The sequence below is a fragment of the Mizuhopecten yessoensis genome, unplaced genomic scaffold, assembly GCF_002113885.1.
Source record: "Mizuhopecten yessoensis strain PY_sf001 unplaced genomic scaffold, ASM211388v2 scaffold716319, whole genome shotgun sequence".
In the NCBI taxonomy this organism is placed as follows: domain Eukaryota; kingdom Metazoa; phylum Mollusca; class Bivalvia; order Pectinida; family Pectinidae; genus Mizuhopecten; species Mizuhopecten yessoensis.
The window spans coordinates 575,891-595,245 of NW_018480057.1; the positions used below are offsets into that span (position 1 = coordinate 575,891).

Sequence of the window (19,355 nt, forward strand, 5' to 3'; positions counted from 1 at the left end):
CACCATTTGTACAATTTTAAATCCCTGCCTCCCAGGAATGCTTTTGATCAAATATGATTGATATCCAGTGCACAGTTCTACAGAAGAAGTCGTTTGTAGCAATATAGCCAAATTGCCCCCTTTTGGCCCCGCCCCTAAGCCCCCTGGGGAGTCAGCCCCACCATTTGTACAATTTTTAATCACCACCACCTAGGGATGCTTCCAGTCAAATATGGTTGATATCCACTTCTTAGTTTCAGAGAAGAAGTCGCTTAAAGCAATATGGGCAAATTGACCCCTTTTGGCCCGCCCCTCAGCCCCCTGGGGGGCCATCCCCACCATTTGTACAATTTTGAATCCCCACCACCTAGGGATGCTTCCAGTCAAATTTAGTTTAATTCCAACCAGTGGTTAAGAAGAAGAAATCGTTTAAAGAAATTGTTGACGTACGTACGGACGGACAGACGGACGGAATACGGACGACGGACGCCACGGTATGGCATAAGCTCACCTTGGTCCTTCGGACCAGGTGAGCTAAAAATGTACACACCAGGTAAAGGTTACTGTAAATATATGTTATTGAAATGTTTCTGAATAATTAAAGAGGCAAAAGATATTGGAGTAAGAACCAGGACAAAATTGTAGGTATGAAGAGCGGAAACAAACATCACTAGTTTGTCTGGCCATGTATTTATTGTTGGAAAGTACAAGTGTGGCAAACTTACAGTCGCGAGACATGCCCACTGCCAGGCACTTCTTAAAACGGCAGTACTGACATCGGTTACGGTTTAACCTGATCACCATGCATTTCCCATCTCTGAGGCACCTGTACTCGATCTGCTTCTGTATGCTCCGACGGAAAAAACCCTGAATTGAGAGATAATTAGTCTGTGATTAGCATCAGGAATTAGCCCATACTTGTGTTGTACTGTTGTTATAACATAATTATCAGTTATAAATTCTACATCAAATTTATTCCAATTACCACATCATTTTATATTATTGCATCCCAAAAATATATTTGTTATGTACATTTATAGAGAAAGGAAGGATTCTGTACATATTTGCCATGATATATTAGCTCAATTTGTAAAAATATTTGCTATCATATCAGTATGAAAATTACAAAATGCCGTCAAATCTCGGTATTAACAACATAAAATTGAATAACTGGACTCTACTTAACTGAATGGATTATATATCTAATTCCTACTGTATGTAAACAGTATACTGGTAAGCTTTTGTTCAATCAAATATTGACCCTTCACCAGCAAAATCCATGTTCGCCCTGTGATAATTGCACCCTCCATATGTTAGCGCTATCTATGTATATATATATATATATGGTATGCTGTGTACACATATATTTACTGTCATGATAAATTCACCCTTATTGTGGAGGGTGAAAAAGGCTCAAGTTCAACTATGGTGAAAACTTCTCAGTATCAAGTATATTTTATAGTTTTTGCATATTGTCAATGAAACAATACTGAAAAAATAAAATAGCAATCCCAGAAATCTCAGTCACTTGAGGAACTGGTTTCGAAGCTTTTTATTGTTACTTGAGGAACTGGTTTCGAAGCTTTTTATTGTTACTTGAACTTTGAAATTTGCCACTTCAAAGTTCAAGTAACTATAAAAAGCTTATTATTTTATTTTTTTCCATTTTCCATTGATAAATATGAACGATGTCAAAAACCAAACTTAACATTTGAAGTAAAATTGTAAAAACAATTAATTTGATCTTTATGAGATAACTCTGGTATCAGAACAAAGATTTATGACTGGCGAAAACATTGAGTAGTAGACATGATTTTTGTATGAGACACTCCCTCCTCCAAAGAAATATTCATACACAATTTTGCAGTTCTAGGAGGCATACATTGTATATAAAGTTATATACGGGATAAACAATGGACATTCAATGTGATATAGGGTAACAAGGGGCTATAACTCTAGATGTATAAAGTGGGGTACGAGATCTTATTTAAGTATGTGACACTCCATCATTTGAAAAGGTACTCGCATAAAAAAAATGGCAATTGCAGGTGAAAGTTTCAAGCTTAAGTTTACATAAAATATATGCCACTGAACAAAGTGACACATGGACTGACAGATCGAGAGCAAACATGCATGTAGTCCCATCTGGTAGTACCAGTGAGGGACTAATAATACTGAAAATATCAGTATTCATCTACCTAATGTGTCAATGGAATGTTAATGACCACATAACAATGCTTTGTAAAACTTGCTTTTGTACTTTAAAATCTAGGCCTCACAATGCAATACTGTAATGCATCGTAAGCATATGATCATGATGTACAACTGTATTTTATACCTAAATATACTCCACAAGATGCAACTGTAACCTAATTATTTCACATTAAGTAACTCTTACCTTACATCCCTCACAGGATGTGACACCGTGGTGAAAGCCTGACGCTTTGTCTCCACACACATGAAGTAACTCTTACCTTACATCCCTCACAGGATGTGACACCGTAGTGAAAGCCTGACGCTTTGTCTCCACACACATGAAGTAACTCTTACCTTATATATAATTACATCCCTCACAGGATGTGACACCGTAGTGAAAGCCTGATGCTTTGTCTCCATACACATGAAGTAACTCTTACCTTACATCCCTCACAGGATGTGACACCATAGTGAAAGCCTGACGCTTTGTCTCCATACACATGAAGGAACTCTTACCTTACATCCCTCACAGGATGTGACACCGTAGTGAAAGCCTGACGCTTTGTCTCCACACACTTTACAGGGAACGAAAGTCTGTTTGGGACTGTTCGAGTCAGCAGCAGCAGCTTGAATCACATTCTCTTCTGTAAAATTATGGATAAACGTTTAAATTATAAGTAATTTGTTTTTGAAAATAGAACGCTAAACTTGCAGTGAGATTTCGTCTGTTTTCGACCTTGATTAGGACCCAAATTGGTACATCATATCACAGGCTATGCAACTTGTTTTTATTTCTACTAGTTGATGTGCCGATTGCAACAAAATGTATTGCTTTTATAAATTTATACCATACTGAACTACAATTGTATATGTAAACTTTTATATTATAAGGACCAGAAATCAACATTTAACCATGCTTATATTTAACCCCTTCAAAATCCTCGAAAATTTTGTTGACGTGCGTCGTTTTTACTGGTTTTCCGACATGTTTTCTTAGAAGTCATTGTGTACTCTTAAAATATTCCTGAAAACAAAACTGTTCGGTGGAAATGCTGATAAATGTCTCTTTTGATATATTGTTAAAGGAAAATGCTCAAATTTAATTTTAAAGTACAATTCGAACCATTTTCTGACCGTGTACCAATTTGGGTAGTGTACCAATTGTGGTAGCATGACGTAATAATAGTTGGTGACAGTTTGTTGGCACAGACTATATGCACCTCGGATTTGTCACCATATGTATAGATCTGTAATTGATAATTGCTTCCAACTAATTATCAGTGTTATACTCTTCATAGACTGTTAGCAAAATTGCATTATTCACATGAAGTATCCTAATTAACTTTCAGAATACAAGTGACAGTAGGCTGTATAGCAATAAGCTTAGTTTCTACACATATACAGCCTCATCATCCTCAAGTAATTATGAAAACCAGACATACAATGTGCAGGTTGGGGAAAACCACCAACTTGCGTATACTACGCAAACTCGCCTATTATACGCCATTTGCAGTATGGATTTTTTACTAAAATTAACCCAAATCGCTTTAATAGTAACTTTTGCAAGATATTATTAAAAATCGCATTAATTTATGACAAGGTAAATAATATTTTGCTAAAATATGTTTACTGAAAGCGTTGGCTACTTAGAAACTTGATGTATTATGTTTCATGAATGAATAAATGCGACATGGACAAACAATATGAAAAACTTTAGATTAAAGTGATTTTGGCTATTTTTAGTAACAAATCCATACCCCTACTGGCGAGTTTGCGTATTATATGCAAGTTAGTGGTTTTCCCCGACCTGTTGTTATTGTTATTGAAACCTGTACTCGTCACGGCATGTGGTTTTCACAAGCTAAGGGTCGTTGACTTGTGAATATTTGCATACCTTTGATGTGTTTGACAGGTGTAAACGACATGTCCTCGCTGTGCGAACTGTCAATCATGTCCCGATCCCCCCGGAAACCACTGGAACTTGAAGCCATAACTCCTGCCCCGAAGTCCATACTGTTTGACGTTGATCCCTGACTGTTCACAATATCCGTGGACTGGTTGAGGTAGTGTGACGAGGTCAGTCTTCCTCTCCTGACATAAATATCGGACCGAGAACTGCTCGCCTCAGCACTCTCAGATACCTCCATAGCCTCAGTTGACGTTGGGTCAGTAAACGGGAATTAAGGATAAGGCCCCGGTAAATGACGGTTTCTTGCAAGATCCAGTTTCATCCTCATATCTCCCACAGTCCATTTGATATAATATCTGTACATTCAATCACAGGAGTTTCTCACAAACAGTGAGACTTTTCCTCATTTACACTGACATGAAGGCGATCAGCTGTTCAATGTTTTATCATGTGGAGCAACAAAATATCCGCTTCAAAGAGAATGCACGTCAATTCCATTAATGCTTTTAGTATGCAAGGTAGATGACATTGCTTACCTTGTGTCTAAGATGTGCATTTCATCGCTATCATTTGAAAATATCTATTATAAACCTTAATAATGTAATTCAATCGAGACAAAAAACATATGTAAATGATTTCAACATGGTGGGTCTATTTACCACATTCCTGATGGTACGGCTAATTTCCCATAATGCATTTCGAAATTATAAGAGTGCGCCAGTACTTTCGTTTTGCAACAGGTGGGTCATTGTTTTTTTATCGACCATATACATGATGAATCACGAAGAAGCTGCCAATGCGATATAACAATATTTTAGTTGATACACCATTCATTGGCAGTAAGTCAACTGCGATATTTAAGCCCATGTTTACATATGGTGGCATATTTCTGCCATCGTGTTATTCTAGGTCGCGTTACGGTAACACGACTTGTCGAGATAATTATGTCGACAAGTCGTGTTATTTCATTTCATTAACGCGACGTTTCACAGAATTATGTCGACCTGTCGCGATAATTTATCACTACCGGTCAAGTTAGATTATCACGGATCTCGACCTAAATTTTGCTTTTGCCCAGATATGCCATCTAGTTAGTTTTTGCCGCGATAAGTTATAAATAGACACTCGGTCATTCCGGAACATCTCGGGATTTACGCTATACTTTGCTGGCTAGTACCTTGCAGTGAGCAGCCGCAGCAAGTCGAAAATACACATAAGTACAAATGTAGGAACAGAAACTGTTGTTTCATCGTGTAATATCCATAAAACAATGCAATCTANTTACATAACATTTCAATTACGCATTACGAGTTACCCTTAAGGATGTACACCTCTGAGAAGTCAAAAAAATCCTGTTTTAAACTTTTTTTCTTATATTGATTTTTGGAAAAAGGAGATAATGGCATAGTAGAAAATGCAAAAAAAAAATAAAATATGTCCGTGTGTTCGTTTTTGTACTATGATCTGTCAAAGATACCAATTTAACACAATAGGTGATTTTAGGTGAATTTTCGGGTTTTGACTATTTGCAGAACAAATTCATACAATTTCTTCCAAGTGTGTTATCAGATATGTATGAATGTTTGTAGAATTGATAAAAATATTGTTTTCTTTTAAATTATAGAAGTAAAATTTCTTAATCTGATTCATTTTACTCAGAAATGCGATTTTAGTTACCGCTACCCCTTATTTTTAATGAAAAATGCACATTTTTCCACCATTTTTTTTGCAGATTAAACGCTGGATATAAAAAAAATCCTGTATTAAACTTGTTGTGGTATTCAATGAATCGAAAAAAAATGTGTTTCTCTTTCTAAAACAGCCACAAAAATGGGGGGTCGGTGTGCTTCTTTTTTTGTCCCATTATTATTTGTGTTATTTTGCACCTTTTTCGGGGTCAAAAATCAAAAGTGTTTCAGTTACCCTAATATGTAAAAAAAAATTACCAATAATATACAACTTTCCACTTTTTTTGCATATTATTTTAATCATATTGAACATTATAAAGTTGTACAGCAAAATTGAACCTGCTACATTTTAAAATGGTGACACAATGACAATTTAAGTGATTAATCTAGTGTCAAAAAAGGTGAAATTTTACTTAAATACACTTTTTCAAAATGACCGCCAAATTGGTCATTTTTTCAAATTCTTGTAAAAAAAATTCTACACACAACAGACATCTAGTTTTTTTGACATATTTTTCAGATGTGTGTTTGCTATTAAACCTATCAAAATTTGATAAATATTACAAAAACCCGTTACACCAGATCAAAACGAGACTTGAACGTGACTGAAACCTCAGAAGAGTACATCCTTAAAAATGCACAGTGGGCATGCTATAACCAATCCAGCTCGAGTAGAGCACATCTTAACACAAAAGTTGAAAATACCATCTTTATGCTTGTAGTATTTCAAATTTTCTAAAGAACCTTGTCCTCGGACCCCCAAGTGGCTTTAAGTTAAGTTGGTTTAAAATGAATTAATATCAGTCGGTAAAATCGGACAGACATTTATTTAATTAATTTGTATTGTTTTTATTTTAAATGTGGAAGATGTTAACTTCATGTTTTTAGAATTTTAAAAATGCCCAACTTAATCAGTTAACATAATAATGAAGGCCCATATCAAAATATAAAGATTCCTTTTCCTCGATGTAGGAGCAGCATACACATCAAATCGAGCATTCATGTTTTTTTCTCTCGATCTCTCCTTTTTAACTTCTTTAGTCTGTAATTATCGTTTTACTCTAAAAATGTAAAATAAAATTCTTCTGTACTTCATGTTTTAAATAACTTAATTTGATGAAAAAAATGAAAGAATGTAAATTTTAAAAAACGAGCGTCCGATATTTTTTCTTCGAAAGAAAGGGATCAAATTCAACGTATAATGATTTTTTTTAATCTTATTTTTTTTCTTTGAAATATAAGACAAACGCTAACTCCATACTAACTTCTAGTTGTTTACAACTTTCCAGGGTCATGGAACTTGCATAAATGGCAACACCTGCGGCTGTAACATTTCTTGGCCACGATATTGATATGTGTATCGGATTATAAATATCCCAGTCTCATTTTCGTGAAATCCTATCCCGTCTTTGCGTATTGCAGAGTTATCTTCTCTTGTGAGCAGGTATTGATTGTTACGTCATTGGTTTGTGTGAGAAAATTACGTCATTTTCTCTAAAAATTGATGACGTTACTCTCACCAACAAATGACGTACTAATCAATACCTGCTCACAAGAGAAGATAACTCTGCAATACGCAAAGACGGAATATCCGCCCGTGCTTGTTGCTTAAGTATTATACAAACAATGAAATAGTAAAAGAAAAAAATGGTTACATGTAGGTCGGGTGTTCTAAATAAGAACGTTTTGTACCGGTCTGAGAACAAGTTTTTGCATTTAAACTGATTAGATCTGTTCTACCGTGTATTCAGAAAATATATTTAATATTGGGATACATATGGAGCAGGACAAGGAATGGTATTATTATGATATCTAGGTTTAAACTTATTTTATTATACAAATGGATATGGTAAAAATATATGGGGGGNTGTGAAATCGATCCGCATTAGAATAAATTATAAATTATACACATTCCATGACATGCAGCCTGGTAGAGTAATTTCAAAAAATGAACAGAATTAATGTAACAAATAAAACGGGCAAAATAATGAAATTCAAATTTTCGAGCAGGATGTGTCTTTCGTTGTTAAAAAGTAAGCACTCACACAAAAGTGAAAGGCATTTTCACATGGATGTCCACAATAACAAACTGGACTATCAACAAGATTTACTCTATAAAGATCATATGTAAGTGGACTACACTGATGTCTAAGTGTTCACCGAAACTTAGTAGATTGGTGGAGGAGATTGTACATTTGAAGTTAACGAGTTTTTGAAAGAATGTAACAAAGTCAATGCTATTGCTGAAAGGTCCAATGAATTCCAACCACGAGGAGTTGAAGGTATAAAAGATGAATTTGTTAGAGAAAGCCCGAAAGGAAGAACTCTATAATCATTATTGTTTCTAAGGGTGTAACGGTTATTTTCTGCAACGGAAGATGGCAATAGATAATTTAAATACTCTGGAGTTAATTTGTTGTGCATTTTATACAAAAGTTGGAGTTTTCTGCGTTTTCTTATATTCGAAAGAGTTTCTAGACCATTTTCAAAAATTAAGTAGTAAATTTGGGCATATGAAGGAAGTCCAGATATAATACGAGAAGCTTCGCTTTGGGCTTTCTCTAACATTTCTGTCTCATAAGTTGTACAACCATCCCAGAATTCACAAGCATTATTATAAAACTGGTAAAATAAATGATTTATGAATCTTTAAAAGATTATCTCGATTTAATAAGTATTTTAGTCTACGTAAGACGTTGAATTTTTTCATAAATGAAGTATATATTGCACAAATATGATCCCCCCATTTTGCACTTGAGTTAAAAATTACACCTAAAAGTTTATGACGATCAGTGAAATTTAAAAATTCGCCATTAAATTCTAATTGTAAATCTTCATCAATTTTAACCAAGTTTGAAACAAACATTGCCTCAGTTTTTTTCTGGGTTGAATGTTACTTACCAAGTTTGGGACCATGCATTAAGAGACTCAAGATCTCTATTCATAACCGCTTGGATTTCTAGACATGAAGAGGGTGATTTTAACAAAGAAGTGTCGTCTGCAAAAAGACGAGAGGTTGATTCAAATACATCAGCAATATCATTAATATAGATAAGAAACAAAAGAGGTCCAAGAATCGAACCACGAGGAACACCTGTTTCAACGAAACCTAAGTCGGAGTAAGAATTATTCAAAAAGACTCTCTGGTGCCTCTGAAATAGGTAATTTTCCAACCAATGATACAATTCCCCTGAAATTCAATAGGATTTTAACTTAATCACCTAACCCGTATGCCAAACCCGATCAAAAGCCTTAGAAATATCGCAGAATCCCATACATACATGTTGTTTCCCCTCTACAGCAATACAGATGTTATGATACATTTCAATGAGCTGATGTACAGTAGAATGACCAGGCAAGAAACCAGACTGGTGCTTATAAAAAAGTGTGTTTTCAATAAAATAATTATGCAAGTATTTGAAAATTACTTTCTCAAACACTTTTCCAACTGTAGATAATACAGAAATTGGCCTGTAGTTAGAGGGAGAATGCCTGTCACCTGTCTGATATTTACTTCTGCCCTTACAGAATACGCCATATATACTAAATAAAGCATGCAGCACGTGCCATTTTAAACTTTTGTTTGATTATGAGTTTACCGTTCATGTACACAATGATATTACGAAGATTGCAATGATGCTTATGCTATTAACTACAAGTACAAATTGTAAAATATATACAACCAGGCATTTCTTATGGCGATGAAATGTTTGTAAATCGTGCCTCGAAGAATGAGTGGATGGACGCGGGGAATATTTTTTTAAAGCATCCTGCACAAAATTTTAATTTGCAGCCAATAACCTTCATTGTACCCTTAATTAACATTTTCGTCTCGTTTTGAGTTAAACAGTTCAGAAATGCATAATTTCTAGGAATCTAACCTTCAACTCCATATAATGGGTGACCAATAAAAACGTGTTCTCACAATAGAATTTGTGATCGCTATCCTTCGTAAGATGATAGATGTTGTTTTTTCAAACAAGAGGTCCATAGGCCCTGTATCGCCTATCTGCAAACCTGTACATGTAGAAATGTGGGTCCAGGTTGATTGATTGATTGACTGACTGATGCTACTTAACGTCATTGTTTCAACGAGTCTATGACACACTGAATCAGAATTATGTATTTGTAAAAATACCTTATTGCCATTAATACCAAGTAAACTACATAGTACTTAAATATTCTTACTTTGGAACTCATGGTTCAATAGAAGAAGTTGTTCGAAGAATGTAGCACATTTTACCGTCTTGCATTTAAAATTGAAACAAGGGATACTAAAAACGTTGATAAACCAAGCTACAGATGCCATATAAATCATTAATCAAACTCCCAACATGTCTTAGAAGAAGTCGTTTAAGGAGTTAAAGCATGTTTTTTTTTTAAAATAGATCTTAGACTGTTATTACAATGGTGAAATGGGAGTAGCCTCCCTTACAACGACATATGCTCAATTTCACCTTTCTCGTTCTATGTAAGGATTGTCCAGATGTAATTCCATTCCTCTCCATCTACTTCACTTACAAATACAATACACATTTCTATCTATCACGAAGATACAGTCGTTGGACTATGGAAATTAAGTCTATGTTGTCTTTAATTGATCTTTTCTAAGACTTTGATAGGGTTTCACATACGTAAGTTTGGTTTGGTTTAATTTTGTTTAACATCCTAGTAACAGCCAATGTCATTTAAGGACGTGCCACCATGCGTGTAGTGTATGCGTGCTTGTGTGTGTGAATGCAGGAGACATGGTATGTTGCTGTGCTTGCCTCCTTGTGATAGCGCGGATCTGATGCCGACTTGATAGTGCTATCTCACTGAAATACCATGCCGAAGGCACCCAGCACAGCATTCTGCCCGGTCACATTATACTGACAACGAGTGAACCAGTTGTTGCCATTACCCTAAATGCTGAACGTTAAGCAGGAAATAAAAACTGCCATTTTTAAGGACTTTGGTATGTCCCGGCCTGGAAACAGAACCCATTGCCTTCCTCACCTGGGCGAACGCTCAACATTAAAGCCAAAAGTGAGGTCTTGCCAAACAAGGCGCTAGGAAATTAAAGGTAGTTAGAAGTAAAAAGAAAGATAAAGATCCCAAATATTGCAATGGATGCAGCAGATTTATTTGGGTCGCTTTTGTATCCCCAAATAGAGGACACCAAAGCTAATTCCCAATTCTGCAGGGGTTTCCCTCATTAGTCGCTTCCTACGATACACGCAGTGGGTAACAGCAGGTGTATTCTTTTCCCGATCCCCCACCTGCAGGGGTGACACACGGAAGTATATAAGACGCAGAAATACGAAATCACCGGGAAAAATGATCTGGATCGAAGGATATCTGATAGAATAGGATCAAAGAGTGGTTATCACAGCATCATAATTATCATCAGCACACTTACCTAGTAAGGAGTACCGAAACCTGTCAGAGCACAGAGTAAACATGACAAGTATAACACACATTTACTAGTGCCATAATGAACATAATGAACACCGACAAGGAAATGGAGCTTAAGCACTCAAACAATAGGCAATATCGTAAATACGCAACGTCCTTTTGAGGTTAGTTTAACTGAGGGTATACATTTTCAGCCCGAAGATGCTTTGCATACTTCTTGTCTCCCGAAGACATGGTTTGAATGCGGACAGCACTGTTTAATTTTACACTATTATCCGTTATAACATTGTCACTTCCCTACAAAATATCTCGCACTCCCCGTTGTCATGTTTTCCTCTGCCTTCATAGCCACAGTGATGCTATCTTTGCTTGTTTGCAGAATGCTCCACCATTTCCCTCTGGTCTTACTTGATGCATCGCCTCTAAAGTGATTGCCCAGCGAAGCTTTACATCCGACTTCCACTGGTTTATACCATGCTCCTCAACCTCTGTCTGACACTTGCCAGGAGCCGGTAGCTGGTATTTGGTGCTTTTGTTTCGTTGGCCTTCCAATTTTCTCTCTTTTTGAATAACAGCGAAACATCTAACTAGATGTACCATAAGCGACTTAGAAAATAAGAATTGTAAACACTGGGTTACAGACGACAGTGATTGGTTTTACAATTTGAAAATAAATTAGGGTAAGGTTAATATTATGATCATCCATCATGAGTTTGGATGCCCTTTTCTCTCATAACCGGAGAAACATATGTTTCTCTTGGAAGCACGCGATTCCTGTCTGTGGAACATTTGTCGTATATGATGGAGTTACAATGGGAGATTGTTAGCTAGAAAAGTAACCACCACCGTTCAGGTTTCTACCCACATGTCGATGACATAAATATTTTGAAACTCTTTGCATGTTTATGGAAGGGTTAAGGACGAAAGAAATCATGAACCATTAAATAAACATGCAAGGAGTTTCAAAATATTTATGTCATCGACATGTGGGTAGAAACCTGAAGTGGTTATGGAAGAAATATGTGTGTACAGAAAATATATAGTAAAGCCAGGCACTCTATAAGTGTATGGACCATCAAATAACAAAAGACATATCTAGGAGACTTGTAAAGGAATTACGTAAGTTTAAACATCAGCTAAAATCAATTGACGAAATGGCAGCCAGTTAGAACGGCAAATCCAAACGTGAAGCCTCCAGAAAATCCATTTCCAAGAGTAGAGTAAGTCTGAGCCTATGACAAGTAGAGTAGCAGATACCGGAAAGTGTAACAACACATTTCTACAGTATCTTTTTTATCATATTCCTTAGGTCCGATCCTCTTTAAGTAGTTTTTATAGTTTTTGATAGTTTTTAATGGAGTAGATGAGGCTAGCTCGTCACGTTCTTGTTATGTCAGTAATAAAATGATCGAACTTCGCGCATCCAGATCTTCAAGTCAAAGAGAGCTTGCCAGTACGGAAGAAGCATGACATTAAGACGATGGTTTTTCAATAGGTGCGCTGTTGGTGAGAAATTGGTAAGCCTATTTCATTATTCTCATGTCACAATGAAGATAAAATATACTTTCCTCCATCATGTTTATAAATTAAATTAAACACACTTTCCCTTCTATGAAAAAACACGTGACCTCATTGTATTCATGTACTGGTTAATACAATTTGTTAAAGTACAGCTGTAATAGGAATTTTTTTCAATATATTTACAAGAGGCAGAGGTAATTTCAAAAGTAATTAAATCAAACTGTTTGGGGATCTATACTCTGGTTATCTAAATACTGCTTTTTTCTTTATTTTTTTTTTATATAATATACATTGACCTAACTGCCTTTACTATCGTAGTGGACCAGAGTCTGTAAAAAATGTAGTTTCTGCTCCTGCTTAACGCTCAGCAATTTAGGAGTGGAACGACTGGTTCGCCCGTTGTCAGTATAATGTGATCGGGTGGGGTATCCTGCTGGGTGTCTTCGGCAGTATGTTTCCGTGAGGTAGCACTATAAAGACAGCATCAGTTCCGCGCTATCACAAGGAGACGAACACGAACATATCGCAGCCCCCCAAAACACACACGCATACACTACACGCATGCATCTTGCACACAAGGGAGGCCGTCCATAAATGACCATAGCTGTTGATAGGACGTTAAACAATACTAAACCAAACCAAACCAAACTGCCTTTAAAATCGTGGTGGATACCATAACTTTGAACAGTCTTCATTGGGTACCTTACCTTTTACCAAATATCATAGAACCTTACTCGTTGTAGGTGATCTGTCAATATTTATCTTCCTCGGTGGGAGTGAAGAAGGTGCGGAGCCCGATAACATTTTTACAACAATAAATATTTCATTTCTGGAATATTATAGTGGTGTTGTTTCTTTTGTTTGATTGGGAGTGATGACACAATTACATTTCATACACAAAATAGAACAATGATTTTCTGTTCAATCTTTTTATTTAAATCACGTCATACATCATTAATATGACAATATTCATGTTCAGGCAAAGAGGTTATGATACTGCGTCATTTAGATGCACATTCAATGTACAGATGTCTATCTAGTTACAAACTATATTTATATAAACTATTTACAACAATTATTTCTGAATAAACTACAATGAATAGGTATGGCACAGGACATACAGGGCATCTGGCACGGGAATGTGTGTTCACAATAATTACTCAGTGGAATGTTGATACAGACAAATCAACATTAGATACCACGCACCTGTAGGTAACTACAATCGGTCTACCTTTACAGATGTGTAATACTGATTAAATTGCATCATCTTAATATTTATAGACCGCATGTCTACCGAGACTGGTTTCCTCTCTCTATCGACAGGTCTCTATTTACAATGACTGATGTTTACTATTAACAGTGTGTATGTTAATAACAAGACATACACTGACAAAGGAACTGTTTAGGTTTTAGCCGATATATTTGATAGTATATCTGAAAATAAATCAAACTGAACCCAAATTTAAGCTAAATAATAAACCTTATATGATACCAGTATTTTCAATGAGTGGAGAGATATGTGTTTTTATAAATTTTATCAATTCAATTCATACCGTTCTATAACATTGAAATTGAACAAAAAAATCGATCGTACATGTGGTGTAAATGGTTAACATTTGGAAAATCGATAGTTAATTCATTAAACTATTAATGCATACTAATATATTCAACAGGAACAATTTATCTATTAATGGTTTCTTTCTAAGGAACACTTCATTAATGTGATTTAACAGCAGGAATGATTAAACTATGAATGTTTATACACAGGACCAATGAAGTTATTATTATTCCCCCGCCCCCCCCCCCCCATGAAATATTCAACATGGTCGAAGCAGCTGTTGTTATTCAAGATATCATGAATGTGCAACCTTGTGAAAATTAACATGTATATGGAAACTTACAGTGTATATATTGAGACAGACATCTATGAACTACAGATTTCATTTTAACATTGTTTCATTATGTTAATGGTTACTATTTCTTTTCTAATTCAAATAGAAAGTACAATTTGTTACTCACGGCAGTTATGGAAACATTGCAGGGTATCTATTATTACTCACGACACCGGCCAGAGACAATGTAATTTTACAGAAAGCATTGCCAGGAGTTTATATTTTAGTACATGTATTGCATTTCAGAAATTAATACTTGATAATCACATAATAGCATCTATCAATGTTAAATTGCTCTTTCCTTTTATTGCAAGTGACAGAATTAAGATATTATTTAAACGGCACATTTGTTATATGACTTTGCCATAAAGTCTATCATGACGATCATATGACTTTTGATACATATTAGAACACCCAATATGACGTCACAGGCAACAATAAGAAGACGTCACGAATTCACGGTAAAGACGATAAATGGCGATTTTGTTTTGTTTTTGTAATTTTGAGACAATATGTATTTTTTCAATGAGACATTGCGGAGTTGCTTGATTCTTTATGTTTCCTTGCGGTTGAAGACTTCCAGAAACTTCTGTATTGCTAAAAAGGATTGGCTCCTAGGTAAACATGTAAAACGTTACATATTTGAAATGAAATATACATTCAAATGATTTCACGTCCACAATCTAGCATGAATGTACATAGAAAACATACACTTTTCTGTGATAAACCGTAAACAAGATACAAGTACTTAAATGGTAGGATGCGAACAAACTATTTAACAAGAACGGTTGAGACATTAAAACGAACCAAAAGACATATAGAACTTATAAAAACAATTGAAGGCGTCACCAGATGTCCTCAAAGAGTCATTGTGTTCATAGCAATAGCTTTTGACTAAATTTTCTGGTATATAAAGATGAAATTTAACTGATATTTCATTATCACTTCCCCAAAATTAAGACAGATGTTTGTGGTTCGATAGAAGAAGTTCTACAGTCGCCATAATGACCTTAAAAGCCAACGCGACGGTTTTGATAGTTATAATTAAAGACCTGTTCACTGTGCCTTAAGATCGCTGATGAACCACATAATGTCCATTGTACGTATTACATTTATGTATGTTAGGCGCTACTTTTATTACATGAAATGCTTTCCCTCCGGGAACAAATAGGTTTACTTTCAAGATTTAACGGTGTTTTATTATATCACTTCGTTTATTTTATTGTCTATTTAACTCCCGTTGTTGTCTTTTCATATCGATTTTGGGTTCAGATCTCGTCTTATTGTTGACGTTGTGTTTTTTGCTTTTATTTGTTTTTATATATCTCACCTTATTAGGGGAGGTTATCAAGAAAGGCAATCCAGAATATTTCGTCAAACAAACTGCTCAAAATGTACAATTACTTGTCCGAGAGTCTTATATTTCAGCAGTAAGGTACAGTGACTACATTTATGTTAAACATGTCGATTTAAAAATACCGCATATCAGTTAATTTTCACCAACTGATATTTTCACGATTATGCATCAACTGAAAAACCGTAAATGTACTAAGTGTCGCGTTAATAATATATTAACACCGCAACATTGATAATTTACAGAATTATTCCAGCAGTGACACACATCTATAAGTAATGTGTAGGTAGGGAGCACAATTCAAAGGGAAACACAGTCATTATTGCTGAATCACTATTGTTACAATACGGCAAGACCACTAGCACCTGGTGTCTATTTACATTATATCACAATCCATAAAATCTACGTATTAGCGCAGGCACTTGAATTAAGCTAGTATATATAATTATTTGTTAATAATAATTAAAACGATCCGTCATCAAGTACAGTAATTAAAGTAAGAAACACGTTTATTTGATGCGGCTGGACACTGATCTTCCCTCTTATTTGATGTATTATAGATAAATATATATGTACATGTATTTAAAAAATAAATGGTGACCAATTTTGTATTAGCTAATTCAAATGCCTGTGATTATATCAGTATTTTTATATACAATAAGCACACAATGGTGTGTTAAAACAGATCTGCACCAGCTCCGAGACACAATTCTCTAATTAAATACACATAATGATACTTGTTTTACACAAGCTTATAACACCAGTAAAACATATTAAGTATAATATATATTATATTCATTAATACAAAACCATGGATAGGTTGATTGGCAAGATCTATTTATATTTATGCATTATACATAATTTTCGTTTCTATCTCTGCTTATCTGTTAAGTACCTATCGGTCACATTTTCATTCAAAGGAAATCTCAAAGATGTCTCTCTCAATTACACTTTGTCACAGAAATCAGTTTCATGTATTCTCACGTTCTAGTAATAAGCAATGTAGGAAACACCGCATGCACAAAAACTACTATTGCCGAGTTTAAAATCCATTTTAGTCGGAATTGCCTCCCTTTGAACGTCACTTTCGTGTTTCAATACCACACTTTCTTCATCGTGTAAAAATTCCAGCAGAAATATACATATTCACGCAAATCAACAGTTCATCTCAACATTTTGGCACAGTCGTAATGCTAATTTAGATACTGGAGTATCATCAGTTAGACACATGTACGGTATTAGTGCACACGACTTCAGTTGGACATCTTTATGGAATGTTTCTTCGTCAAACAATATCCTTAGATTAACATTTTAAGTTCGCCTCCTCTGATATTTGGATGTCGTTACAAGTGCTTCTTCCTCCTCTGCACCTGGAAGGCTATGATAAGGATTTGAATCGTTTCCCCCACCGCATCTAGGATACCGAGAAGACATGGATTATAATTGTTTTATCCATTATAGCGAGGATTACGTGAGCAAGATTTGAATCGATTTTCCACCGCATCTTTGGGGCCGTGACCAGGATTCGAACGTTTCTTACTCTGCATCCCGGAAAATAATACCAAGATTTTATCCGGTTAACACTACCTCTAGAATAACCTGGCCAGGATTTGAATTCTCCGTTCTTCTGCTTTCAGGCCGCGTTCCGAAATGCGGGGATTTAGTTACTTTAAACTCGTACTAATTGAGCTTTTGTCACGTCATAAATACCGTGTTGATTGAGGGTAGGGGTCCAGGGTCGTTGTAGTTAGGGGTCATGTCGTGGTCAGCGGTCAGCATGCCACTGACCGCCATTCCAATGATATCCTGACCCAAACCGTCGTGATGCACTGAAAGAGACAAAAATCGTAGTTGAAGGAATAACATAATAGATGAATACCATATTTGGCAAAGACTAATTTGCCAAAAGTATTCAATTGTAGTCATTGGTCAACATTTTATTCAGACAACACAATATAAAGTTTTAATGTTCGATACTATTAGAAATTGATATACATGTATCGTATTCATTTCTTTCTCTCTCTCGAAATAAATCATACAGGAACATAATTTAAGTATTAACGAATCACATTTAATTTGAGGCTATGAACGATTTTGAATGCGACGTTAACATGCAGCTATTGTATACAAGTAATATGTTTAAAAAAAAGCAATTTGTTCAACCTTCCAGCAAAGCAATAGCGTGAAGGATGGATTGGTATAATATCGAGTGTATAAGCATTATGCATGTATTGTGTCTTACTTCTTGGACTGTGACAACTTGCGGGGCTCCCGTTGGTATAGAGATGGAGGTCTTTGTGACGTTGTGGCTTGTCCAATAAGTTCAGAGGATCGCTCATGTCGTTGTGATACGGGGACGGGATAGGATTCCTCTGCTGGATCACAGACACGTGTTCCACCAAGGGCTTAGAGGGCTGCGGGTAGCTGGGATTGTAGTAATCTGTGACAATAAATTAAACAAATAACGTAAACCGGTCAATATAACAATTTATGTCTTGTGTCGAGGAAGTTTTCGTTTCAGTCCACACGGGCATTACTAATCCTATGCATACTATCACAACAATATATGATGATGATAACGTTTACATGAAAGAGGTAAGTATGAAAGTTAAGATTATTTCCCTGTGGGTGAGTATGAATGTAGTGTATTTACCTAAGGGTGAGTATGAATATAGTGTATTTACCTCAGAGTGAGTATGAATATAGTGTATTTACCTCAGGGTGAGTATGAATATAGTGTATTTATCTCAGGGTGAGTATGAATGTAGGGTATTTACCTCAGGGTGAGTATGAATGTAGGGTATTTACCGCAGGATGAGTATGAATGCAGGGTATTTACCGCAGGATGAGTATGAATGTAGGGTATTTACCTCAAGATGAGTATGAATGTAGGGTATTTACCACAGGATGAGTATGCATGTAGGGTATTTACCTCAGAGTGAGTATGAATGTAGGGTATTTACCTTAGGGTGAGTATGAATGTAGGGTATTTACCTCAGGGTGAGTATGAAGGTAGGGCGTTTACCTCAGGATGAGTATGAATGTAGGGTATTTACCTCAAGATGAGTATGAATGTAGGGTATTTACCGCAGGATGAGTATGCATGTAGGGTATTTACCGCAGGATGAGTATGAATGTAGGGTATTTTCCTTATGTATGGTATTTACCTCAGAGTTAATATGGATGTATGGTATTTACCGGAGAATGAATATGAAGTTAGGATATTTACCTGAAGGTGAGCATGAATGTAGTTTATTTACCTCAGGGTGAGTATGAAGGTAGGGCGTTTACCTCAGGATGAGTGTGAGTGTAGGATATTTACCTCAGGATGAGTATGAATGTAGGGTTATTACCCGAGAATGAATATGAGTTAGGATATTTACCTGAAGGTGAGCATGAATGTAGTGTATTTACCCGAG

At 35.7% G+C, this 19,355-nt stretch overlaps 2 protein-coding genes across 2 annotated transcripts in view; both read right to left on the bottom strand.

The window, feature by feature from the left end:
* The window catches only part of LOC110443008 (ecdysone-induced protein 78C-like), a 15,650-nt gene extending 10,913 nt beyond the window's left edge, over nucleotides 1–4,737 (bottom strand). Inside the window, exons 1-3 of the mRNA XM_021486946.1 lie at nucleotides 4,070–4,737; nucleotides 2,692–2,819; nucleotides 705–846 (exon numbers count right to left, since the gene is read on the bottom strand). Of these exons, the coding sequence (XP_021342621.1) occupies nucleotides 705–846; nucleotides 2,692–2,819; nucleotides 4,070–4,322 (523 nt within the window). The 5' untranslated portion in view covers nucleotides 4,323–4,737. The remainder of the gene's footprint in view (nucleotides 1–704; nucleotides 847–2,691; nucleotides 2,820–4,069) is intronic.
* Nucleotides 4,738–14,487: 9,750 nt separating this feature from the next.
* LOC110443013 (DNA-binding protein RFX6-like) overlaps nucleotides 14,488–19,355 on the bottom strand; it is a 60,164-nt gene continuing 55,296 nt past the window's right edge. The window contains exons 19-20 of the mRNA XM_021486952.1: nucleotides 18,179–18,376; nucleotides 14,488–17,765 (exon numbers count right to left, since the gene is read on the bottom strand). Coding sequence (XP_021342627.1) covers nucleotides 17,632–17,765; nucleotides 18,179–18,376 — 332 coding nt within the window. The 3' untranslated portion in view covers nucleotides 14,488–17,631. The remainder of the gene's footprint in view (nucleotides 17,766–18,178; nucleotides 18,377–19,355) is intronic.